The sequence below is a fragment of the Cyprinus carpio genome, chromosome B20 (genome assembly GCF_018340385.1).
Source record: "Cyprinus carpio isolate SPL01 chromosome B20, ASM1834038v1, whole genome shotgun sequence".
Lineage (NCBI taxonomy): Eukaryota > Metazoa > Chordata > Actinopteri > Cypriniformes > Cyprinidae > Cyprinus > Cyprinus carpio.
The window spans coordinates 1157322-1184460 of record NC_056616.1 but is presented as its reverse complement, the minus strand read 5'-3'; the positions used below and the strand labels follow the sequence as shown (position 1 = coordinate 1184460).

The 27139-nt window shown below is 36.0% G+C and overlaps 3 protein-coding genes across 4 annotated transcripts in view; 2 read left to right on the top strand and 1 right to left on the bottom strand.

Moving 5' to 3' along the window:
• The first annotated feature begins 361 nt into the window (after positions 1–361).
• Positions 362–2226, top strand: LOC109063441 (heparan sulfate glucosamine 3-O-sulfotransferase 5). Its single transcript, XM_019080517.2, has 2 exons — positions 362–495; positions 707–2226. The coding sequence occupies exons 1-2, from the start codon at positions 389–391 to the stop codon at positions 1638–1640; spliced, it is 1041 nt and encodes a 346-aa protein (XP_018936062.1). The 5' UTR covers positions 362–388; the 3' UTR covers positions 1641–2226.
• A 4653-nt stretch (positions 2227–6879) lies between these two features.
• On the bottom strand, positions 6880–18009 carry frk (fyn-related Src family tyrosine kinase). Its single transcript, XM_042746807.1, has 8 exons — positions 17082–18009; positions 14361–14482; positions 11617–11780; positions 11141–11309; positions 10884–11042; positions 8900–9081; positions 8253–8418; positions 6880–7703 (listed from the first exon to the last, which is right to left on the bottom strand). Exons 1-8 carry the CDS (start codon positions 17405–17407, stop codon positions 7495–7497), a joined length of 1497 nt encoding a protein of 498 aa, XP_042602741.1. The 5' UTR covers positions 17408–18009; the 3' UTR covers positions 6880–7494.
• Positions 18010–24402: 6393 nt separating this feature from the next.
• nt5dc1 (5'-nucleotidase domain containing 1) overlaps positions 24403–27139 on the top strand; it is a 70517-nt gene continuing 67780 nt past the window's right edge. For both annotated transcript variants that reach the window (XR_006157551.1, XM_042747324.1), the window contains exons 1-6: positions 24403–24787; positions 25213–25304; positions 26125–26196; positions 26387–26496; positions 26690–26769; positions 26919–27000. Coding sequence is in view for 1 of the 2 variants with exons in the window: in XM_042747324.1 (XP_042603258.1) it covers positions 24695–24787; positions 25213–25304; positions 26125–26196; positions 26387–26496; positions 26690–26769; positions 26919–27000 (529 nt within the window). In the remaining variant the exon portion in view is untranslated. The remainder of the gene's footprint in view (positions 24788–25212; positions 25305–26124; positions 26197–26386; positions 26497–26689; positions 26770–26918; positions 27001–27139) is intronic.

The window sequence follows — 27139 nt, the reverse complement described above, 5'->3', positions numbered from 1 at the left end:
TAAAAGTGTAAATTAATACAATATAAATGTAAAATAATTCATTATGTGTGAGTGAATTAGCTCACTTGTTTCTCTCTGTGTGTGTGTTATAGAAGGCATCCTTTATAACGATGCTGCAACATTTAATGACTTGTAAGAGATGATTTATTGTGTATTTAAAAGCATTTTCTCTTCTGATGCTGTGCTTATTTGAAATGTGTCTTTGTTAACTGATAAAGATGCAGACTTTTGATGAACGTGGGTTCTAAATCAAAGTGTAAATGAAAAGATATGGATGCATAAATCATGTTTATGTGGTTGTTTGTGTGTGTGTGTGTGTGTGTGTGTGTGTGTGTGTGTGTGTGTGTGTGTCTCTATGCAGGCCGAGGAAGACCGTTGATGGAGGGTGATGCTTTTTTCACAGCAGCAGTGGCTGAGGCAGAGGTTCTTTGTACTGGGTAGCTTGGTGCTTGGGAGTCTTTTCTTTCTGGTGGTTAGAGAGGGCACTTTAGACAGGTAATTATTCATTCACAGAGAGAGCCCCAGTCTGTTTATTCAACAGTAAGCACCTTTGTCCCTGTGTACATGAAGAAGTCACCAAATCAGATTTAATGTGACACTTATTCAACAAAAAGTAAAATCTGGTTTAATTCAAATTAATTTTTGGGACATCAATCTTGTTTTACACTAAGTGATTATATATCCGAATGTTTTTCTCTCATTGCAGACTTCCCCTCATCTGCCCCATTAAGGACAGACTGCGCCCTGCAGATGTATCAGGGCAGATTCCTTTACATACCTTGCAGCACAAACAAGCTCTAGGTCTCAAGCTGCACAGGAGGAACAGCACAAAGGAGCAACTGCGAACGCTCCGCCTCATTAAGCAGCTGCCCAGAGCCATCATCATCGGGGTGAGGAAAGGTGGAACACGCGCACTACTGGAGATGCTCAGTCTTCACCCTGCTGTTGTCAAGGCCTCCCAGGAGGTCCACTTTTTCGACAATGACAAGAACTATGCTTGTGGTGTTGACTGGTACCTCAAAAAGATGCCCTTTTCTTTTCCACATCAAATAACTATTGAGAAGAGTCCTGCATATTTCATCACTGAGCAGGTACCTGAGAGGATCTTTAAGATGAATTCCTCTATTAAACTTCTGTTGATTGTTCGTGAGCCCACCACCCGCACTGTTTCTGACTACACACAGGTCCTAGAGGGCAAAGAGCACAAGAACAAAACATACAACAAGTTTGAGGAACTTGTGATTGATAACAACACTTGTGAGGTGAACACAAAGTACAAGGCTGTACGGACAAGCATCTACACCAAGTACCTAGAACACTGGTTAAAGTTCTTTCCCACTGAGCAGTTTCACATAGTTGATGGAGACCGCCTCATCACAGACCCACTTCCAGAGCTTAAGCTGGTGGAACAATTCTTAAACCTTCCTTCACAAATCAGCCAGTACAATCTGTACTTCAATGCCACACGTGGGTTCTTCTGTCTGCGCTTCAACTTCATGTTCAGCAAGTGCCTGGCGGGCAGTAAGGGCCGAATCCATCCAGATGTAAATCCCTCCATCAAGGAAAAACTGCAGCGCTTCTTCCACCCATTTAACCAGAAGTTCTATCAGATCACAGGCAGGACATTCAACTGGCCCTGAAGATTCCAATAACATCTGACGTTAATGTTAAGAAACATATCGGACATGGCAAAATAGCATTTTTGTAATGTGCTGATCTATCATTATTATCATTATTGCTTTTATTGCATTGTAAATGTGACAAAATGTGTCATTGCAGTTATCCAATCTTGAAATAAGTTTCAGTCAGTAGCGTACTTGTGCCTAAATTCTATAGAAAAATTTAGTTGCAGTTTCAACTAGGGATTTTCTTCAAAAAGATCTGACCTAAACAATGATAGATGCAAAGACAGTGTGCTATGTACCCGTCACACTTCAATATTGATTTATTAGCCTGACTAAAGAATTGTTGATCAAACTGGACAAATTAGTAGCTGACATTTTTAGCATCCATTCAACAAGAACCAAACATAATAAGCAGACTAAATGTTTGAGAATTAAGCATTACTGGTGTGCATCTTGAGACAAAACAATGGCACTGACATATTGTAAATAATATTGGATCCTGTTCAATAGAGTTTAGATCACCTGCACCTGTTTCTCATCACCAGTCATGGTCTGGCCTCTACAATAGTAAAAAGTAAAAAATTAAAATCATTTCCAAATATTACAAGACTGTCGTTGGAGAAATATTGTAGGCACCGTGGGTTTTTCTTCTGTTCCAATAGTATTCCAATAGTAGTTTTTATTATCTTGTTTTTTTTTTTGTTGTATAGTTTTTTGTTGAACTGTTTATTTTTATATTTTGATTTTTCTAATTAGTTTGTTATTTATTTGATGCTGTACAAAATAGGGTGCGGTGTCTAGCCGTTTCTAAGGTTATGTCCTGGAGTAACAGGATGATAGTTGTCAATCACACCAATGTTGTTTTGTGGCATCAAACAGAAAGACCTTTCTTTTTAGTTGACTCTAGTACTGATGTGCCTAATAGGGGGAAAAAACACTCAAGAGGAAGGAGTTATCTGACACCCTCACCTTAAGTTACCCCTGTGAGAACAGTATTACATTTATGATCCCTGTGAGAAGCCAAATCGTTACACCATCCTGTTCACTTTACAGTTTATTTTGTAAGTTTTATTTTCCAAGTGAAATTGATTTAAAATGACATGTTCCTTTTCAATTTCAGGTCACCTGACATTATGTCACTAGCTGACACTATGGAGAAATGTGGACACAGTGTCCTTCCTCGCTCAAAGTGTTTGTGCGTTCTAAACTCCACTACAGGCAGCTGACTTATCACACTCTCTCAAGATAGTGCTCTTGCTTGCACTCACTTTGGTAAAGCGTGTAGGAGACATATAGCCAGACCTGATGGCAAACAACTGCAGAATAATTTTTACTAACTTCCAAAAAGGAAAGGCGCTCTCAACACCATTCAGAGACCAGGACATAACTTTGCCCATTTCCTCTCCTGAACAGGCGACCATGGGGGATCTGTATGCTGTTCCATTGATCTGGCCTTTATGCGCATACTGTGGTGGTTCTTAATCCTGGTCCTCGCAACCCCGACTCTGCACATTTTGCATGTTTCTCTTATCGCTTCAGAGGTTTGTTCCATTCAACCATAAGTGCCCTGCGAAGTGGATATTTCACCATGATTCCAGTTCAAAAGGAGCATATTTGTTCCATTTAAAGGACATTCAAGTGTGAGACATGACTACTATGCAAATCTCATGATTTAAATGAGTTAAATAACCCTTCACACTTCGGTAGTAAGTTTTGTCTGTGTGAAGACACAGTAGTGTAGCGCAAATCCATGTTCTTAAGTGAAGCAAACTTGTAGATAGCAGTGAACACTGTGTAGGGACCATGTAAATTGTAACACAGTTCATTAATGGAGCTCTCTTCTAACAAGCTGGTGATTTGAGTCAGGTGTGTTAAACAAGAGAGACATGCAAAATATGCAGAGCGGGAGGTCGCGAGGACCAGGATTAAGAACCGCTGCTCTAGACAAGGGGTTCTCACTTCTGAAGCTCAAGGTCCACTTTCCTGCAGAGTTAAGCACCAACCTTGAACAAACTCACCTGCCTGTAACTTTCTAGTAATCCTGAAGACCTTGATTAGCTTGTTCAGGTCTGTTTGATTAGGGTTGGACCTAAACGCTGCAGGAAAGAGGACATTGAGAACCAGAACTGAGAACCACTGCTCTAGAGTATAGACCGGGGTTCTCAAATCTCTCCATGAAGCACCCCCAGCACTGCACGTTTTGTATGTCTCCCTATATCAGACACGCCCCCTTCAGGTCTTGCAGTCTCCACTAATGAGCTGATGAGTTGAATCGAATATGATAGATAAGGGAGGGAGACATTCAAAATGTGCAGTGCAGGGGGTCCTCTAGGACAGGTTTGAGAACCACTGCTCTAGACTATCCCGAACCTGAAGAACCCCAGATTTGTGTTACCCAGAACTGACCCGGACCCATGTAGAACCATGACATAAACCAGTGGTCTCCAACCCTGCTCCTGGAGAGCTACCGTCCTACAGATTTCAGCTCCAACCCCAATCAAAAACACCTGAAGCAGCTAATCAGGGTGTTCAGGTCTACTTGATAATTACAGACAGGTGTGTTGGAGCAGGGTTGGAACTGAAGTCTGCAGGACGGTAGCTCTCCAGGAGCAGGGTTGGAGATCCCTGACGTAAACCTTTAATGTAATGAGCTACATATTTAATTACATATTATTTGTGTAATTTTACATTAATTTATATGCAATTTAAGAAAACTATAATGTGTTATTAATGATATAGCCTACTTAAAATAACGGACAAAGTTGTTAATTTAAAGATGTTGTTTGTATTTTATAGAATTTTGTTTATAATTTAAAATGACAGAAAATACTGTAAATATATATATACATACATACAGGTGCATCTCAATAAATTAGAATGTTGTGGAAAAGTTCATTTATTTCAGTAATTCAACTCAAATTGTGAAACTTGTGTATTAAATAAATTCAGTGCACACAGACTGAAGTAGTTTAAGTCTTTGGTTCTTTTAATTGTGATGATTTTGGCTCACATTTAACAAAAACCCACCAATTCACTATCTCAACAAATTAGAATACTAAATACGACCAATAAAAAAAAAAAAAAGCACTGAAATGCCTTTATTGAATGCAGTAGCCTTTGGTGGAATGTGTTGTATTACCAAAAGAAATAGAAGTTAGTAGTAGTTCTAAAAAAGTTAAATATGTGAAGTCAGTGATTATATGCTGAAATTAAAGGAAAAAACCATTGCTCCATTTCTCTTGTCCAACAAGATGTTGTCAGTTCAACTTATGCATCTTTATTTGACCCTCTAACTCTAGCACTCTCTATTCTAATTATATTCTTTAGAAAGCTTGCTCTATTCTTTTTCTATTTTATCTGTTTTCTTTTTATTTATTATATAATTAAAAAAAAACTTGCTACATGTACTGTGTTAAGCTAATTGAGACTTGTTATAGCACTAGTATAATATTATTGCTCTTTTGTTGATTTTGATTGATTCCATTGTCCTCATTTGTAAGTCGCTTTAGATAAAAGCGTCTGCTACAGTAAATGACTAAATGTAAATGCATTCTGGCATCCCTGTCCTGATGCGGGTAACATTAGTGTAGCAGCGAGACATCACATCAATGATCCTGTCGCATCAACAATACTATCAATATAAAATAAAAGTTGTAGCTTGACGACATTTTTATTGTTATTATTATTGTGTGTGTGTGTGTGTGTGTGTGTCTGTGTCTGTGTATCAAGACATGTTTGTTCATAAAAAAGTCAGATGACAATATGTTGGTTTAAAAGATACAGGCCAGTTTCACACACAGAGCTTAGCTTAAACCAGGACTAGGCGTTTGTTCAATTTGTATTTTTAAGCAGCTTTTATAAAACGTCCCCTTGGAATTATAAGGTTCTATCTGCATTCCGAGTAGTTTTGAGATATTGAGCTTCAAAGTTTTTGTGTTCCATTCGACTGTGTAGATAGAGCCTTATTGTTTTTTAAATAAAAAGTCCCATAATGTACACAACATTAAAAAATCTATCACATAATGTAAATACGTTGACACAGAATAAGAATATGTGAATAACTAAATTTTGACAAAAATGTCAGATAGAACCTTATAATTCCAAGGGGACGAAAAAGGCCTTAGAAATAAACATTACTGGTGTACATCTTGAGACTAAACAATAGCACAAAAATATTTTAAGATATATCAGTGCAAATTATTTTCAGTTGAGAGCTAAAACATGCATTTTAGTCTGAGACTATCCTTAACCCTTTGTGAAACTGGGGAACAATGGGGAGGGGGGTCAGTCACCGGACAGTGGCTGTGAACCAATCTTAATTTGACACCCAACTGAAAAGCTCAGGTTTTTTGTTTTAGTGTGTGGGTGTGTGGATTTTGATAATAATTGATCATTGTTAAGTCTTAAAATTTATTTCACTATTTGAGTGCACATGATATACAAATTCATTATTTATTTGATTAATGATTTGTTGAAATATTTTATTAATATTTTTATTTCTACATTCAATGAATGTAAATAGTGATTAATTTTATGTTTTTTGTATTTTACGTGCAGTTTTTTTTTTTTTTTTTTATAAATGCACACTAAACTCAAAAGTTTTGGGTCTGTAATATTAAACAAAAATCTGTTATGCTTACCATGGCTTAATTTATTTGATTAAAAATACAGTTTTAAAAAAAATTTAGTATTGTAGTATTAAAAAAAAAAACTTTATTTTTTAATATATTTTAAAATTCTATGGTAATGTTGAATTTTCAGCAGCCATTACTTCAGTCTTCATTCACATGATCATTCAGAAAGAATTCTAATATGCTGATTTGGTTTTCAAGAAGCATGGCTTATTATTTTGTTATTATACTTATATACTAGACCCCACAATTTCAAATGGTAGTTAGATATTTATCTTCTTACAAGAGAGTGGAAAAAAGAATCACTGTTTGTAAAAAAAAAAAAAAAAAAAAAAAAAAAGATATGTTTAAGATCTGTTTAAAAAATGTGTTTAAAAAATGTGTTTAAAAATCAATAAATACAATATATCTACTTATTACAGTTTTCATTAAAGCTCGGTTGAGAATCTAGTCTCAACGTGCGCTTTTTGCTTAACGCTGTGCATGTGCAAATGCATGTAATGGACTCTGAGCATTCCTCTCTTAGAACAAGTGGTGGTTGCTGGTATTATGGGAGGTGGTTAATTATTCATAATAAAGGTTGTCTAAGCTTGTTCTGCTCTGCTTGTTTTTTTAATTGTTTTTTGCCCATGCTCTTTACATTTATTCCTCAATAGTTTCGGTCTCATGGCGCAAGCATGAGTGCAAGACAAGTGACACTAAACCACCATTATGATGGCATATAGTATGCACACGGCAGCAAATACAGATTGAGGGATGCCTCCACGGAATGAATGGAAGAAAGCAAAAAGGAAATAAAGAAGGCTCAGAATCTATTTTTGATTCAAAGCTGAATTGCGTTTTGAATTCAGCATCAAATAGCATTAACAGAACTGCACAAATTATGACTGTGCAAACTGGTTTCCAATTCAACCCATTCTCCAGTTTGTCACTGGATGACAGAATGGACAGTGTTGAAAGCACTTTCCAGGGAAACAGGTTACCAGTTGTCTCCGCACATTAACCCGGGATAGGAGAAAGCATTTTAACATCCAAAGCACTACACGCTTCAGCTTTAACTAATGCAGTTTGTACATAGGAAAACTCTTGATGAGTGCATTGAGCATATTATGTGTACATTAAGAATACATAAAGGCATTTGGTTCATTTGATACTAAAATAGCATCTCAGGCTTGCTCATCAAATCCCTGCACTTGGCTCATTTGCAGTTACATCAAATTTGTAAGCAGCAGTGTCTTTTAGTAGCGGTTTGTGTCATCGTAAGAGCTGACATCCATATCAAAGCAGTCCTCGAGTTTCCACTGCAGAGTTTCAAAGGTGGGTCTGTCTGCAGGGGAGTCCTTCCAGCATTCGGACATGATGTCATACAAATATTTTGGGCAGTTAAGAGGGCACGGCATCCTGTAGCCTTTGGGCAACTGTTGTATCACCTGAAAGTTTGTCATGGCTGGAGAAAGAGTGAAAAGCAACATTAAAATCCTTCAATGCTTTGACCTGGTCAAAAAATACTGTAGCATATACAGTGGTTCTCAATTCGTGGGTCGAGATCCAAAAACAGATTGCAAGTTTGTTGTGACCCTTGTACAAAAATCGTACAAAAAACAGAAACAGAGAAAATAGAATATTAAATGCAATTCAGTGAGGAAGGGCTGCAGTTCATACTGATATTAATACATTTTATAATTTGGTTTTTAGGACCTTTATTTTTGTACAATAAACTTTGTTTCTTCAGGAACCATATTGTACACTGAACATAAACTGGCCCAGTGTGGTAAAATATATTTCCTACTTAGACAATTTAAGTTTGAAAAACTGAAGGGATTTTTTCTTTTTAAAAATAGTCAGTAGTCTTTAGTTTACATCACACCATAACTTTCTACTTGCTACTGCTATTGGACTGTGCCCCTGAAGCCTAGACAAATTCTTAGTATCTTGGTCTATCTTTCTGTGAGGACGATGGGTACAATAAGCAAAATTATATATGAGAATGACATACTTGGGTAAGGCATCTGTCCAAATGTCACAATTTCATATAGTAGGATCCCAAAAGACCAAACATCAGATTTGATGGTGAATTTGTTCTCGTGGATGGCCTCGGGAGCAGTCCATTTCACTGGAAACTTGCCTCCTTCTTTGGCCTCATAAACATTCTCATTTTCCATCTAAAGAAATCATGCAGTGAGAAAGTTAAAAGTACAGTTTTTGTATTTTTTAGCATACAAAACAAAACAATATAGCACACAATATAGCAGTGGTTCTCAACAGATTGGCTTCAGAACATCAAGTGGTCAATCAAGATGAAATAATACAATGTACAGTATTAATTATTTTACAATAAATTGACTAGAGCCGACAGCATCCAAATGTATTGATATGACATAGACTGAATAGGGAAATGGTCATATAAATAAAGATAAACTATGGGCCAAATATTGAAAAGACTGACCGAATACACACAACCTTTAATGTTGCCAAGATTATTTGCTTTACTATGTGTTTAGTTAACCATTTGCGTTTACTGTCCATGACACTATTGTGACAGATCTTTGACTCATTTTTGGATAGCTACCCATTTGGGAACCACTGCACCATTGGCAAGCTGAGGGGTCAGGCCTTTTTATAAAAACTGAGAATATTTCTTACCTGAAATACCCGTGCCAAGCCAAAGTCGGCCACCTTACACACATTGTTATCTCCCACCAGAACATTTCGTGCCGCAAGATCTCTGTGAATGTAGTTCTGCAGCTCAATGAATGCCATGCCAGATGCCACTTGGGATCCCATTTCTATCTGATCAGACATTTGAAGAGAAGCACCTCTGTCTTCTGTATGCGAGAGAATATAGGGAATAAATATAAGTAATATATATTATATATTATATATATAATATATAAATATATGTCAGATGTTGTTTTGTCACAGTTTCAGAATCAGCTAACCTCAAAAACCTACGGTTTATGTGGTACTGTAAATAACCTACTAAATATTTACACAATGGGGGAATGAGATCTTGCACAACACTGGCCCTGATTATCAGTCTAAATAAGCTGCTGACACCAGGAGGAAAGGGTTCTGGGAAATGAGGCAGCTGAAGCAGTCTTTCCAGGTCCTGATTGGCCTGCTCTTTCTGCCCAGTAATCTATGAGCCCCAGAGACAGATTCCCTGTAAAGACCTTGTCTCAGACGGCCACCGGGACAAGACCACAGGAACCAGATGAGTCCTCCGCACAATCTGACTTTGCTGCAGCCTGGAATTGAACTGCTGGTTTCATCTGGCCAGAGGAGAACTGACCCCAGACTGAGCCTGGTTTCTCCCAAGGTTTTTTCTCCATTCTGTCACTGATGGAGTTTTGGTTCCTTGCCGCTGTCGCCTCTTGCTTAGTTGGGGACACTTCATTTCCAGCGATATCATTGACTTGATTGCACAGATACTATTTAAACTGAACAGAGCTGTAGTACATCACTGAATTCAGTGGTGAACTGCCTTTAACTGAAAAATGAGTGTTTACTATTGTCATTTTGCATTATTGACACAATATTTTCCTACTTAATGTTGTTCAGTTGCTTTGACACGATCTGTATTGTTAAAAGCGCTATATAAATAAAGGTGACTTGATTTGACTTGAATGAATGCCTGATAGGACAGAGCTCCCTCCAGAATTGGACAATTTTAAACCCTGTAGGGCATTTCAAACCGAAAATATGCTGATTAAAGAAATTTCTATTTATTAATCATGAATCTCACTATAATCAATGATGGTATTCCAGACTTTTCCCTTGCCTCAGTGTTCAAACTGTTTTTACGTTAAGAATGTGTTAAAAATCTTTCTTATTTTAAGATCATATTATTTTTTAATTTGCTGCAGCCCTTCAGAAGCTAATGCATTTTTATGATCCCTCTTATGTTCTGCAAGGTGCACTGTACTATATTTTAACCTTTACTCTAATGACCACAACCACGATACCTTCTACTAAGTGCATTTATGACTGACTTTTAAAATGTGTCAATAAGGAAGCAAAGCCTCTGTAAACAAGGCTCTCTCCCTCCCTCTTTCAATCTCTTTTTTTCGTTGTCCCGAAATGACCCCTTATATGGTGAAAGCAGTGCTTTACAGTAATTTTACCACAGGTAGGTAAGCTATTCAGAAGCTGATTTCCCAGAAAAGCCTCTGTGATCCTATTAAAACATTGTTTGTTTGAGTGTCCCGGCCAACCACACACAGAAATCATTGTGTTGTTTTGGAAATTATTGTTTGACCACATGCATGATTAAAAAAAAAACTGTTCTAACGAACAGTGTGGCTTGTTAATTTTATAATGGTAATAATAAATAATCATTAAATGTAATATCCATAATAATTAATAATTCTCCCATGTAATCAATATCACAGAGGCTGCCATTATAATGAAAACTTTTAATTTCAACCTTTCCTTTTCCTCCAGTTATATCACTTTCTTGTGTTGCTTGTTTTGGATGTGTACTGTACAAGAATATGGAATACAGTTTCCCCACATAACATAAGTATTTTAATGTAAATTATGTTAATCAAAATGAACAATCGTGATTACAATATCAAAGGAAGTACCTGACATAATAGTGTTTGAGACTTGTGCGGGTGTGTCTTACTTTGCAGATATTCTAGAAGGCTCCCGTTGCTCATTAACTCTGTGACGATGTAGATGGGCTCTTCCGTAGTGCAGACAGCATAGAGCTGGATCAGTTTGGGATGACGGAGTTTCTTCATGATCTGAGCTTCCCGCAGGAAGTCTTTTGTATCCATAGATCCTATCACACATACAACAGACATACAGTATAGCATGCCATTTGCATGTATGTTTGGAGTTGTATATATGTATACATCTTGTCTCTGTTTGTGTGTGTACCTGGTTTGAGTGTTTTGACAGCGACAGCTGTGCTGTCATTCCATATGCCTTCATAGACCTCGCCAAACTGCCCTGCTCCCAACTTCTTCAAGAGTTTTAGAGAGGAACGTGGGATCTCCCACTGATCCACAGTGTTGTAAGATAGACCATGTGTCTCTGGAGCCATTGTCTAAATCCCACACACACAAAAGCAAGGAAATATGCATTGGATTGAATATTTGATAATATCCTGTACAATTCTGTGGAGTGCCATTTCAATCGGTCAGTTGCTGTGTTCTGCGATCAAAGATTTTTGTATAAGTTCACCATTGTCTCACATTCTTTGAACATTTGGGTATTTATTTAGGTATCAAGTGAGACAAAAGTACAGTCAGCCAATTATTGTTATGTAATAAACCCTTTGTGTAAAAAAACAGTTTTTATTTTATTTTATTTTATTCAGAAAACTGATTGATGTAATATTAAATGTCACACACTTTTTTGCAGGGTTCTGTCAAACGAACAGAGAGGCCATCCACATTGGAGTAGTGCTCCACTAGTTCTTTCAATGTGAAAAAACTCTGAATCCTTGACACGAAGTAGCCACCATTATCCAGCCTCCTGATCTTAAAATGCTTCACTTTTTTGTTTTGTAGCAGTGCTGTAATGAAAGACAGAAAGTAAATGGAGGTCATTAATTAGTTATTTTTTTTATTACAAGCAGCTTATTGCTTAGTAAGCAAATAGAATTTACAGTGTGACATTTTTGTAATTATAGTGTACCTATTCAGTACCCCTGGTAGGTATATGGGAATAATGTGCTAAATTTGGGGAATAAAGGGGTAACAACCTGTAAAATTACAAATTATTTCTACTCTAAGGATTTTGAAACTAAGGGGTACCTATTCTAATATTACGTGGTATGTATGACCTAACAACAATCTGATATTTACACTGTGTACTTTTTTATACACTGGTAATTGTTTCAATCCAAACACTCGGTTGAGACTGTTGGGTATGGAAGGTCACCTGATTTGACCCAATTTGGGTTGATATCAGTAACAAGTAAGCAGCAAGTCATGTGAGTTCAAACGTGAATGGTTCTTTGTGTGACGAAATCTGTGTCTGCTGCGGTGCTTAAGATGGGAACGTGTGGAAAATAGGTTGAAAAGAAAATTAATCGAAGCACAGCCGAGGGAAATGGCAGGAATGTTGCTTGAGACGATCGAGACGCTGGTGTGATGCCAGTGATGCTTTTTTTTGAATGAATCAGAGTTTTAGAACAAATCAATGATTCAATTATCCATTAATAGAAACAGTCACTTGCCCCTGGAAATCAATTTAAGGTGGCAAATATTGATTTTAATGGAAACATTATTTTTTGTCACGGCTGTAAACAAACCATTGCACAGAATCAGAATATGAAAAGCTTCGGGAGTCAGGCTGTTCGGGAGATTCAGGCTGTAATAGAGGTGCATAATTAAATGAACTATAACACATTCAACAAAATATTGTCTCATTATCATTATTGACAAAATCCCAGAAAATTTAGGCCAATATAACACACTCCTAATTGTGGAAAGTAAGTGTTCAGCACTTTTGGACTTGGACTATACCTTTATTGTATAACCACAGTAGGTCAGTACTAAACCACATAGGCCAAAAAAACAGCAGTTCTCAAACTTTTTTCGATGGTAAACAACTTAAAGTCAAAACAAGTACTTTAAAGCAATCGCCTACTCTTTTAAGTGGTATACAAACCACCCCTAGTCTATTTATTATTTAACACTATTATTGTTTTACTGTTGTTAAAAAATCCTAACCAGGGACTGGGGCTGCAAATTATCCTTTGGCTAGAAGCCTATATGTGGAGCATCGGCTGCTTGAAATTGTAGCAATGTTATACTGCATTGTCCCTGTTAAATAAACTAATAAATAAATAAATACATTTCTTTGAAATGTTTTTTTTTCTTACTGCCACTTCCTGAGAATGACCCACAACATAAGATTTTGAATTAATCCTTTACTAATTTTATCTGAGAACAAAAGCACAAACTCTCAAATGTGGAAAAATAGTGTCAATATTTCATTGCTGGACTCAGGAATTAGGCTGTTTATCAAGCAGTGACTGATCTGTGATACAGGGAGTATCACTGAAAGCTCAGGGCACAGTCTAGTGTTAATGAGCTGGTGAGTAATCAGCTACTCTCAGGGGCCGTTTACACGACAACGTTTTCAGCCAAAAACGGGAAACTTTTTATGCGTTTTGACTGTTCATTTACATGACAACGGCGCTTTGGGGACTGAAAACAAATGTATTGGAAAACGGGTTTCAAAGTGCAAGCTTTTGAAAATGCCACCGTGTTAGGCTGTTTTCCGTGTGTAAACACCCAATATGGGAATCTTTGAAAAATGGTGACATCATGCGCGTGCGTATGGTGTTACGGTATGTAGACATGCGCAGTAAGTGTCCGATTTTAAAGCACCACACAAGCGTGAACAAACATACACAACAATGGCGAGTACATGGTACTGTTGTTGCTGCTCAAGAGTTTGCTAATGCTTCTTCAGCAAAGTGTGGATTTACTTCACCAATATTACAACCAACAGCGGAGACTCCTCATATACAACATATAATCGTCACTTCCCTACAGGTACTGTTTACTAACAAGGTGACAGCGCCAACTACTGGCCTGGCATATGTAATACAGTGTTTTTGGCCATTTTCACAGATATGTTTGAACATTTTTTGAAAATGAAACCTTTCAAAAAAACGTTTTTGACTACACTGTTGTCAAATGTAAATCAATGACTGAAGAAACTCTTGTATTGGTTAGATGATCTGAAAATAATAAACAAATGATAATGAGTCCTTACATAGCCAGAAAACATTTATGCTTTAGCAGGGCTGTCGCTAGGAAAGGGGGTTGTGGGGGGGGAGGGAGTGGGTCCACAATCAAATTTTTTTTTTTAACAAAGAGGGTTAGCAAAGATATGCTGATACATGTGAAGCTGTGGGACGTAACAGATCATATGACCATAGCCAACAAGTTCTGCAGGTTTGAACACAAAAATATGTTGTATATACTTGCACTGCATAGTAGATGAAGACACCAATCTTTCAAGTCACTACTCGTGACGTAAGCCAAATGATGTCAGACTTTGACAAAACCTCTTCTGATTTGAGAGAAACAGACATTTTTATTTATTTTTATTTTTATTTATTTGACGTCAGATGTACCTGAGAGTGAGAGCTCTCCTGCCTGGCTTTCACAGTTCCTGATTAGAAAAGCTCCATTCTTGTTCTCTTGAGACATCAACATCTTCTCGGCCTCTAAGCGCTTTGTTTCTGGAAAATACCATCTGCAGTGGAGGAGTATCACAATGTTATGTGAGCTAAAAATCAACCAGCTGTCACACACTCAACAAAGAAATAACAATACAAAATGCAATTAATAAAATACAACAAACCAAAATCACAGATCATTTGAAAATAATGAGAAAATAATTATTCATTTTTAAACACTTTTTTTGACCTTGAGGACTGTGTGGTCAAGCATCGCTTGCTAATATGGCTAATGCAATATTTAGCCAAGTTTTTGTTTCATATGTCACTGTTCTGCTGTTGTTTAAAGCATTTACAGACTTCCTTTTCCTATTTATAGACACTTTTCCTATTTATCGTATGTCATGTTAAGAAATTTGCATATTGTTGTTAATACATTTCAGTGTTTTTTTTTTTTTTTTTAAAGATGTTTAAGTTTACTTCTGTAGAATTTAATAATGTGTTGTATACTCCTTCATTCCCAGTTTAATATCATGGGTCTTTTGAACTTCTGAAGCAAAACCAGTTGAGAATCACCGGGGTAATTTAGGCTTCAGGCCTGGGTAACAATTGAGTATGTTCAAATAAAGAGTGAAATTCCTATATAATAAACTAACCTTTGGCTGACTCAGTGTTTATGATTGTTGTAACACACACAAATCTTATGCAGACACCTTGTGTCCAGTAGTAGGTTATGTCTAAATCGTCCGACACAGAAATCATACATGTAGTTACTGAAGATCTGCTGACACGTGATGCTGTCACACATCCACAATACAATGAGCTGTAATCAAGTCTTGTCAGATGGCTACATTTGCTACAAAACATTCACACTCAAGCCATTATGTTGTTGGTGACAGACCTGGAAAAACTGGAAAGTTATCTCTAACACAATCCATTCGTTAGAAACTATTTCGCATGATAAAGTGACATACAAAGCATAGAGATTTTACAACACATGACATGACATATTTAATATAACGTCATATTAAAATTTATATTTATATATATATATATATATATATATATACACAGTACAGACCAAAAGTTTGGAAACATTACTATTTTTAATGTTGTTTTGAAAGAAGTTTCTTCTGCTCATCAAGCCTGCATTTATTTGATCAAAATAACAGAAAAAACAGTAATATTGTGTGATATTATTACAATTTAAAATAATTGTTTTATTTTTTTATACTTTATAATTTATTATACTTTAAATTATCATTTATTTCTGTGATGCAAAGCTGAATTTTTAGGATCATTATCACATGATCCTTTAGAAATCATTCTAATATGATGATTCATTATCAAAGTTGGAAACAGTTCTGCTGCTTAATATTTTTTCAGAACGTCATGTGATACTTTTTTAGGATACTTTGATGAATAAAAAGTAAAAAAAAAAAAGTAAAAAAAAGAAGCTATGGTTTTAAAATATAAATATTTTGTAATAATATACACTACTGGTCCAGTAATTTGGGGTCAGTAATTTTTTTTCTTTCTTTTTTTTTTATAAAATCAATACTTTTATTCGGCAAGGATGTGTTAAATTGATAAAAAGTGATAGTAACAGAAAATATATTAAATTAGAATATATTTATTAGAATTTATTTTATTTTGAATATATGCAGTTCTTCTTTTTAAACTTTTATTCATCAAATATATTAGACAGCAGAACTGTTTCCAACACTCATAATAAATCAGAAATATTAGAATGATTTCTAAATGATCATGTGATAGACTGGATGTTACATGTGACACTGAAGGCTGGAGTATGATGATGCTGAACACATTTTTTTCTCAGCTTTGCATCACAGGAATAATTTTCCTGTAGAAAACTATTATTTTAAAGTTGTATAAATTTCACACAATATTACTGTTTTTTTCTGTATTTTGATCAAATAAATGCAGGCTTTGATGAGCAGAAAAGACTTCTTTCCCAAAAACATTAAAAATAGTAATGTTTTCAAACTTTTGGTCTGCACTGTATATTTGTCTATATATATACTTATCATAATATGTGTGTGTGTGTGTGTGTGTGTGTGTTTGTGTGTGTATACAGTACAGGTCAAAAGTTTGGAAACATTACTATTTTTAATGTTTTTGAAATAAGTCTCTTCTTTCACACACACACACACACATATATATGTGTGTGTGTGTGTGTATATATATATGTGTGTGTGTGTGTGTGTGTGTGTGTGTGTGTGTGTGTACTGTATGTATATATATAAAGAATGATTAATTTTATTAATTTTTTTTTTTTGTACATTTTATCTTTTTTTTATTTATGAAGTGTACAGTGCACAAAGCCTAGGAATCCATAACAGGCTTAACATTCTAGTACTTCCTGGTTGACCACCGAACATTAACCATAACAGGCTTAACATCACCCAGCTTCCCTTAACAAAATAATTATAGGGAATATGCCCGCAATACAATACATTGCTATACATTACAATAGCCTAATTATGGCACTTCCAAACCACACTAATGGCCCTGTTCCTAATTAATCCAATCTTTAAAAAAAAAAAAAAAAACAGAAAAGTTAATTGCACAGCCTACCATCACTTGTACTTAGGCTATACCTATGAAATTACTTTTTCAGGGTTTTCTTTGCTTATAGAAGTGCCACAAACTTACGGTTCAGCATCGAGGCTTTCTTCGGGTGCAACATAATTCGCAGGAATGTAGCCCTCTTTGTTCGCTGAAATCCCGGTGATTCCTCTCGCGTACCACCAGTCTTCCTCTTTGCGGAGTGGTTCCAGTTTATCCCCTGCGTTAAAACTCAAATCGTTCTCCGTGCGCGCCGTGTAGTCGTACAGCGCAATGTAAACGCAGCCGGGCTTCTCCACAGGTGTCGGAGGTAACTCCCGGTTTGGCGGCTTTGTGAATTCATTCGCCGGGTCTCCGAAACACGGGAAAGTACTTTGACAGCACAGTATAAACCTCTCTCTGAAGCCTTCCATCGTGAAGTTGTTCACCGGTCCCGTATGTGTATATCAAGTTAAACTGAAGCAGTATATCGCATGTCAGTGTTCCATAGGGTTTATTTCATTACAGTAAATGTTGCGTGAACCCGAGACGAAGCCTGTTGTCCATTCTGTGAGCTTGTGAAAACCCTTGGACCGGTGACACGAAATAGCACAGTCCTGTCGACAGTAAAGCAGACGATTTATTGCTCAGTCAAAAATCTGTTCGCATTTCCTGGTCACAATCCCCTGACAAAGTTCAAGATTATTCTCCGCTCCTTGATCCTGTCAGAGCAGATGAAGAAAAAAACACTTTAACTTAAAAAAATAAAATCCATCAGATTGCTGAATGTTTTAGGCGAGCTCTTAAGAGAAATCACCCTGCATGAACAGATACTGGATTCTGAGACGGGGTGTTTCTTCAGTACGCCCTCAGGCCAGGACTCTCTCTAATGCTGGCCACATATTACGCAATGATTAACTCAGTTTACATTCAAGCTAGTAAGCAAAAGGAAAACACGGAAAAATAACTAATTTGAATCAAATGTCAAAAGCAGACTCGTTCAATACACCTGCACCAATTTGTACAACTTAACTGTAAAAAAAAAACTGTATGAATTTATTACTCAGACAACCCTAATTAAGGTACACTGATTTGTTTCAGTTTCCTTTACCACTGAGGTGGGGCAATCTTAATCAGGTTGCCAGGTTTTCACAACAAAACCCGCCCAATTGTTACTCAAAACTAGCCCAAAACTAGCCCAATGGCATTTCTAGCGGTGGGGGTGGTGTTCCCCGGTAAAAATCGCGTTCCTGGGGGTAAATATGACATTATTGGGGGCTTCAAACCACGGACATGAAAAGCAATCTGTGGCAACTGTGTTAAAGGGGTCATATGATGCTTTTTAAAGATCATTATTTTGTGTATTTGGTGTAAAAGAATATGTTGACATGCTTTAATGTTCAAAAAACACATTATTTTTCAAAAACTGTACATTATTGTAGGTCCTCTATGCCCCGCCTCTCTCTTTGTAGAATCGTTTTCTACAAATTACCTCCTTCTGACAAGCGCAGTCTGCTTTGATTGGCCAACTGATCCAGTGCATTGTGATTGGCCGAACACTGCAAGCACTAGTTGGAAATGTAATGCCCCTTTCCATAATCTCGAGCTTCATCTTTCAAAATAAATGTAAAGACAGTTAATAATGTCCTTAGTTTTACCATCAGTTCAAGCCCGAAAGGGAAACAGAGTCGCGTTACAGACACAGAGATGAAGCTTCTATGTGTTTGTGTTTGCAGTACTCAAGCCACGGACGGTTAAGACTCCACTGTGTGACCCTGTCTCTCTCTCTCACACACACACACACACACTAATAACAAAACATACATACAGTAGCTGATTCAGAAGCGGCAGATTGTCGTAGCAAAGTCAGAATTACCTCCTCTCCTAGGTTCAAGAAACGGTCGTCCATAAAATGCATTGCTGTTCTGTTGTAAGTAATCTTAATTCCTAAATGCATCTACTTTCACACAGCATCTCCCTGACATGACTGCTTCAACACTAACAGCGGTTACTGAAACCACGCCTTCTTTCGTTGTGTGAACATTTAGGCGGCATTACCCAAATATTTCCACATAGTGACGTAGATATGTGGGGGCGTGTTTGAATGAGCCGTTTGAGGGGGTCGTGGCAGAGTCTTAACTTTAATAAAGAATATCTCTTTGGATTTGAGACTTTTATTCTTTGCAACTTTACAGATCTTCTTCATGCACCAAGAGCTTGTAACACTCCAAAGAGAAAGGAAAAATTTAAATCGCATCATATGACCCCTTTAAAGTAGCTCAATTACGTGGGAAAACCAAAGACTTGGCAACACTGATCTTTATAGAATTTTCATTCTTTCTCCCTGCTTATACAGTTTTTGTCCTCTTTAGTTTCATTCATCCTTTTTTTTTTTTTCAAAATCAACTTAAATGCTGTTAAACTGTTAAAAGAACATCAAAGATGTCAACTCCATAAATTGATGTAACTTTCCTAAAATTGTTTTGTTTAAAGTCAGCATTATGGTGTATATTGTTTCCCTTCAGGCAAGTGGAACATCATATATATTCATCTAACTGTTTTTCACTGTAATGCTTGCTTGTTTTACAAGAAATCACTGTTATTTTGTGTTACATAAGAACTATGAATGCGCTGCTTTTTTTAAATTGATCTGACTTCATATTAGATCATCAATCCACACTTGATGCAGCAATATAAAAATGCAATAATTGTATCAAATATTGTATTAAAAATGTAACAGTATTATAAACATCATACTATTAATGAGGTTAATATGATCACTCTTAGGATGTGATAATATCTTGCAAATTAATCTTGCATTTAATTGTGTCATGCACAGACATTATCATTCAGCATGTCAAACACAACAATAGTAACGATCAAATTAGACAACAAACCAAAGCAAATGCATAATTTATTTATGCCGCAATCCACTCTGGGAGTCAGTTAGGTCTACTTGTGACTTAGAATACAGGAAGTAAAGAGAATAATTGAATACTCAAAAGATTTTTGGTAACCGAGACTTCTGCTAAACTTGATTTATTATGTGACAGTACTTAAATCTCTAAGATTGCTGAACTAATTTGTAACTTGTCAAATTGAGTTACTAATATTCACATTTTCTGGTTTCTTATACAAAGTTATCTACACACGTTAATTTAAGCTTTATAAACTTATTAAATTATTAGCTACAAAATATAAGGCTATCAATTTTTCCACAATTTTTTTAAATGCAGCAAATTTATTACAAAGATAGTTTTAGACTGTTTTGAGTGATTTTTTTCAATGGATTTTCTGGACAACAATTATTGGATGTGTACCCAAACAGAAGAAAATCCTCCAGGATTTCACGTTAAAGGGATGGTTCATCCAATAATTAAAATTCTGTCATATTTCACTTTGTGACTGTCATGACTTTCTTCTGTGAAATATAAAATAAGAAATTTTAAGGAAATGCACAGATGTACATAGAGATGTGAAGTTAAGCTACTGCATGCTCTGCTCAATTTAGGTCTGTTTTACGCAGATGGCTTTATTTCCTATACTGTGAAATTTGTAACTGTTTCCTGCATTTGTGGCTCATCAGTGCCCTCTGATGGAACTCTCTCTGCAGCACCCATTCAGTGCACTGCTGTCTGAATCTTCTGTTTGTGTCATTGATCCTGGACCTTTCATTTGCTATTTCCTCAAGGGCTTATTTAAAAGTGCTACCAGCCCACTATGTATTCACCTTACAGTTTCTTAAAATGTCGGTCACTCATAATTGCAGTACTTTCACAGTTGTCACAGTTTTGTCACATGGTCTACAGTATCTTTACACCCGACACATTCAGAAGTTGAACTTGAGCCTCAGTACTGCTATATTATTATTTTTCCCCCACTCTTGGCTTCACTTGAGACACACAACAGATGTCTCAAACAATAGCAGTTGCTTTAAGTAGAACTTTTCTTTTGCCAGTATTTTGGATGTCATAAGCCAGAAACTGAGATAAAAATAATAAATAATAGATCATTATTGTTATTATTGTACATAACAGATTTAGGTAACACTTTAATTAATAACTCATTAACAAACATTATATAATGGTTATCTGGTCATTTAGTATTTATTCACATATAGCTAGAAATATGAGATAATGTTTAATGACTAATGAACTAATGAACTTAAACACCTAATGCATTGGTCTAACTCAATTCCTTGAGGGCCACAGCTCTGCAGTTTTGCTCCAACCATAATCAAACACACCTGATCCAGCTAATCCAGGTCTTCGGATCATAGAGACAGCCAAGCAGGTGTGATTTGGATCTAGTTGGAGCTAAACTCTGCAGAGCTGTGGCACCTCCAGGAATTGAGTTTGAGACCACTGACCTAATGTTTAACAGATCATTATTTCATGTAAGATCAAATGTTTAAAATGTCATTAAAGTTTCAATTCATATGATCATGCAATTTAAAAAATCTTAAAATGATTTTGACATGGTTTACAGTGATTAAAAATGTCATTAATAAATCAATGATCTTTGTGACATGGTGCATTATCCTGCTGGAAGTAGCCATCAGAAGATGGGTACACTGTAGTCATAAAGGTATGGACACAGTCAGCAACAATACTCAGGTAGGCTGTGGCGTTTAAACAATGCTCAATTGGTACTAAGGGGCCCAAAGTGTGCCAAGGAAATATCCCCCACACCATCACACCACCACCACCAGCAGCCTGAACCATTGAGACAAGGCAGGATGGATCCATGCTTTCATGTTCTTTACGCCAAATTCTGACCCTACCATCTGAATGTCGCAGCAGAAATCGAGACTCATCAGAACAGGCAACATTTTTCCAATCTTCTATTGTCCAATTTTGGTGAGCATGTGTGAATTGTAGCCTCCGTTTCCTGTTTTTAACTGACAGGAGCTGCACCCGGTGTGGTCTTCTGCACCTGTAGCCCATCTGCTTCAGGGTTCGACGTGTTGTGCATTCAGAGATGGTATTCTGCATACCTTTTTGTAACGAGTGGTTATTTGAGTTACTGTTGCCTTTCTATCATCTCTAACCAGTCTCCCCATTCTCCTCTGACCTCTGACATCAACAAGGCATTTTCGCCCACACAACTGCCACTCACTGGATATTTTCTCTTACAAATGTCATTTAACTTTCAATTTACGATCATGCACTTGATTTTAACAGAAATTAAACATTGATTAAATCTTATTTTTGAATGCTAAAAACATAAATTTAATTTCGGTTCATATCTACTTTTTTTTTTTTTTTTTTTTTTTTTTACAAATGTGAAAAATAGCCTTACTTCACAAACTAGGGCTATTTATGTTAACATATTATTCATTAACTCATAAACACAGTCTATAAAGGTCTTGTTTATTCAAAAAATGACCACGCGCACACAGACTCACACACGTTGTTTTTGTAGCTAATCAATCACTGGAAAGCTTTATCCATGAGAATAATGATTTATTTTGCAGCTTCACCCAGGCATGACAATGTTCAATAATTAAAAGTGACGTGGGAGGTGTGTGTTGTTTTGTTTTGCAGTTTGGTTCGGGGGTGTTATTGTTTATTAGTTGTATGTGATTTTGGGTGGTGCTTTTTTGAGCTTACATGAATATTCATGAGTTTTTTTTTTTGCGTTATATATAATATATTTTGACTCAAATGTGTATTGGTCAAGTTTTGAAATCCACAACCTTGCAGTGCTTTAACAATTTTTTGCTTATTTCTACAAACTTATAACAATTAAAATGTTTTGTAGTTTAATAGAAAGTGGCTATATCAAAACATACAGATAATTTGTATATTTTCATTTCAAAGATAAAAGTAGATTGCTTTTGCTGCCTAAAAAGACTTCAACTGATTCGGTGTTAAGTTTTATTAACCGATGTGGTGAAGGCATTACATAAATGACATTTACTACACACCTGTATAAATATAAAATACATGGTCATGTTTTGAGAAAAAAAATAAAAAAATAAACCGGTGAAAGCTACACGAGGATGTAACAACTTGTATATGTGTTCAGGGATAGGCCTACTGATCAACATAAGCAAGCACATGTTATATGATTTCTGTTGTAAGTAAATTATTAAATACATTATTAAAGTAAATTCCTATATGAACAAGAAATGGCAAACAGAAATTTTTGCACCATGAACAAACTCAATGAAATCAGTCTAAATGTTGGGAGAAGAAACATGCTTCCAAATCAATGGGATCATGTATGTTTATACCACTGCAGAATAAGCCATTCAAGAATGACCCACATGTTTTTAATATTAGTGGAATATCCACCAACATGATCTTTTTTTACAAAACCCTTTATCCATGAAACATGTTTTATTAGGTTGTGCTTGGACTTGATTACCTTTGATTATCTTGATTCCAAAAGTGTGGATTTCAGGAAACAAAATGTAGTAAAACTTTAAAACTGGTTACCTAATACAACATTTGTATCAAAATAGTAGGCTATACAAGTTTTTATTTTGCATATGATTTGTTTAACTATTACACTGATAAAGTACACATCCACCATCCCCTGCATCAGATACCAAAAAGCAAAAGTTAATTCTGAGAACGTTGACGCATGTCTTCATGTATGTGTGCAATTAGTGGCCTCATATATAACTTGACAAAAAATATAAGTCTCCCCCATTAGAAGAGCCATGTAAGCTATAGGAAAAAAATAACAGGCAGAAGTATTCAAACTCTGCTGATTTGTAACAGATATATTAATACAAACAAACAGCTTCTCCACATGAACTGTAGGCTGTCATGCACTTCCATGTGACACCTTTTTTAAGGAGGAAAAAAAAAAAGTTAAATAGTTGTTACATACATAAGAGTCTTTATATCGTTCTTCATTTCTCAACTTACAGTCTTACAATACAGTGAGCAAGTTTGGTGCCACCATATGCTACACAACTTCAAACGACATACTTTTAATAGCAAAACAGAGGAATATGAGATAAATATTTAACAGCTACTGGCCCATTTACTTGTAGGGTATTCTAACGATAGGCTGCTTTCTGGCAAATCAGTGGCCTGTAATCGTTGAGTAAACATTTAAAACAGCAAAACAATAACATTTTGTGCACAAACGAACAATTATATTCAACATTTGCTTATCTTCGTTTAGAAGCTGAAACGTAATTAACCTACCTTGTTGAACAGTTTTTGTTATCCGGTGAAAACGTACTAATATTATCAGAGTCTCTTTAACGCGAAACAGAAACACATGAATATTCATATAAGCTCCGCCCAGCGTCACGAAAAATCTCAGACACGAATATTTCAGAACACCAGGCATGACAATGTTCAATAATTAAAAGTGACGTGGCCGGAAATGCTAGAATATTCACATATTCTTAATTTAGTTATTGTTTGATTTCGTGATAGTATTTTATAGTATGTACGGTTTTATAGTATGAAGGGTGTTATGTTGTATTCGGGAGTGTAGTATTCCCGCGTCGCATGCCGAAACGCGTTCTGTGGAAGCCTGCGCTGTCGCTGTAACGTCTCCGTAGAAACACGGCTCGTGGTCTTTTGTGACATTGTTGTCGCCGCATCCCACGTGTTGCAGAAGAGACAAATACATCGCAGAATCCCGCCACCGAGCGAGCTGCATCGACAGCTTGAAGTCATCGCAGGCACGGCAAGATATTACGATCCTGTAGTCTACAGTTCACGTCTGCCATTCCTTCCAAAGGCTACACAATGAGCGAATACTTCTCGCTGTCGGAGTGTGATGTAATTGGCTTTGACTTGGACCACACGCTCTGTCGATACAATTTGAAGGAGACCTCCAGGGTGAGTCGCACTGGCATCATGCATATCATGACACAACCAACCGACCTCAAACGCAAAATAGGGCTTACACAATGGCGCAAATGAAATGCGTGATTTGTTCTGTCTGCTTTACGTTACTGGACCTGAATGAGGAGAAGTGTATGTGGGTTAGTTTATATGATAGATCTATTTGTTTGGCATTGTGTTGTGAGAGATTGAATGGCGAGAGGTGTGTCTCCTTTAGCTGTCATTCTAGGAGGGATGTTCATGCAAACACCTTTTGCGTTGGTTTCATCTGATGTGTAGATTATTTGCAGCTAGATAAAGCTTAACTGTATTAGCTCGAGATGAAGCTTCATTTATTGGTTAGGCCTGACGTCTTCATGTTACTGTACCCTCACTTAGTAGCCTTTACATTTATTTCTTCTTCTTCTGTCTGTGTGCAGCTGATCTATGAGAGTTTTGCACGGTATCTGGTGGAACACAAGGGCTATGATAAAGATCTACTTCATTTAACACCTGCTACTTGGGATTTCTGGTGAGTTTTGATACCAGTTATATTAGTAAAATAATTGTGAAGACCTGCATGGAACCAGATTCATCATTACCAATGCCCATACATACTCAAAACAAACAGATGTTCATGCTGAAAGACTTTGGTAGCAGAGCAGTTAATCGTTCTTACATTATTTAATAACTATTTACATCATAATTCAGATTCATAAGATTTTTCTTATTTCATTTTTGCTGTTAATATATGCAAATTACAATCAATAGGACAAATACAATAGAACAATGATACAAATTAAATAAAGTTTTAAAATGAAATAAGTTTTTCAGGTATAATAGGTTTATTTAACGTCTGTTAAGAAATGCTACAGAAATGGAATTATCAAATGTAAAAATAAAACTCTGCATAGTTTTCACTGTATTATTTAAATCTAAATTAAATCTTATTAGATCGATACAAAAGTTATTCCGTCAAGAGCAGTGGATAGTTTTCACTTTATTTTGCGGTTTAATTAACATTTAAATACACAGGCAGCAGCATGTTTATTAGGCTCCACATGAAGGATATTGAATGCATCATGCACATGCTGTATTGGAAATGTACATACCACGATATAGCAAAATCTCTAACAATAGGCACTTTATACGCCACACTGCCAGCCCTACTTATTAACAAACTGAATCTAGTTTCAAGCTGGTATTCTTTTTGATACAGATTATGGAATTAAATAAATATATCTATAGTAGTGTCAGTTTTCTTAAATAAATAAAAAATAAGTTGTTGTCCTAGTATGAGCCTGTTTATCTCTCTAGTACACAAACACAGTTGCTTGTTGTCATGTGACCAGTTTTAAAGGTCTTGTGGTGGACCTTGAGGAGGGCAACCTGGTCAAGTTGGCAGAGGATGGTACTGTCTTGCGGTAAGTCGGTTTCAGTATGACTTGTGTGTGTGTGTGTGTGTGTGTGTGAGAGAGACAGAGAATGATAACTGAGCAGTAAATTTTATAGCTCGTTTTTCTGGAAAAAGATTAATTGTACATAAAGAAATATATAAACTTCTCTTAACCTGTTATATTAAGTTGTTAATCAGTTTAAAACATTTATTTTTAGAGCAACTCATGGCACTAAAAACCTTAGTATTGATGACATCATAAAGCATTATGGTCCAAAAAGAGAATGGAAGCATTTTAATAGCCTCAATACCTCGTACACACGATCTGGTAAGGATGTGTTCTTGAAGATAGTTCATTTTATCATTTCCATTGTCAGTATAACACTCATAAGTTTATTAAATCTTCTGATAAATTTTTTGTGATGTTGTATTTATTTAGAGTTTAATATTTGAATTATCCTCATATTATCAAATAACGTTCCTTGCTTTAATATGTGATTTAGTGCTCTCATTTGTTGCAGCAAAATACTATTTTTATGACAACTATTTTGACCTCCCTGGTGCTCTTCTCTGTGCCAGAGCGGTGGATATGTTGAATAAGGTAAAAATAAATCAGTGCTTTTCAAAAATTTTATATTTCAATTGTAGATCAGAAGTAGCATTTGTTAATTAGCCTTAGAATGAATGTTCACCTAACACAGCGTATATTGTCATTTGTTAATGTTTTTATTTATCATTTTTTAACCCTAGCAAGGAGCTGAAATCACATCTGACTTTTGGAAAGACATTGTTGCTGCTATTGATCATAACTACAACACATCTGCATTTCGGGGTATGTAGAAATAAACCTCTTATATCTCTGTTATACACTCTTTATGATCAGCATTTCAAAGTGTAATTTTAATTTTGATATTATATAATGTCTGTAAAAATCCAATGTGTGTATATCAAAACAGAACACAGTCTTTGAC

Excerpts from the sequence above, each read along its gene's own strand:
- frk (XM_042746807.1), bottom strand. The coding sequence starts at position 17,407 with ATGGAAGGCTTCAGAGAGAGGTTTATACTGTGCTGTCAAAGTACTTTC. Across the intron at positions 14,483-17,081 it reads GAAAGCCTCGATGCTGAACC|ATGGTATTTTCCAGAAACAA; the intron begins GTAAGTTTGTGG and ends CCTCCACTGCAG. Across the intron at positions 8,419-8,899 it reads GCTTGGCACGGGTATTTCAG|ATGGAAAATGAGAATGTTTA; the intron begins GTAAGAAATATT and ends TGATTTCTTTAG.
- LOC109063441 (XM_019080517.2), top strand. The coding sequence starts at position 389 with ATGCTTTTTTCACAGCAGCAGTGGCTGAGGCAGAGGTTCTTTGTACTG. Across the intron at positions 496-706 it reads AGAGAGGGCACTTTAGACAG|ACTTCCCCTCATCTGCCCCA; the intron begins GTAATTATTCAT and ends CTCTCATTGCAG.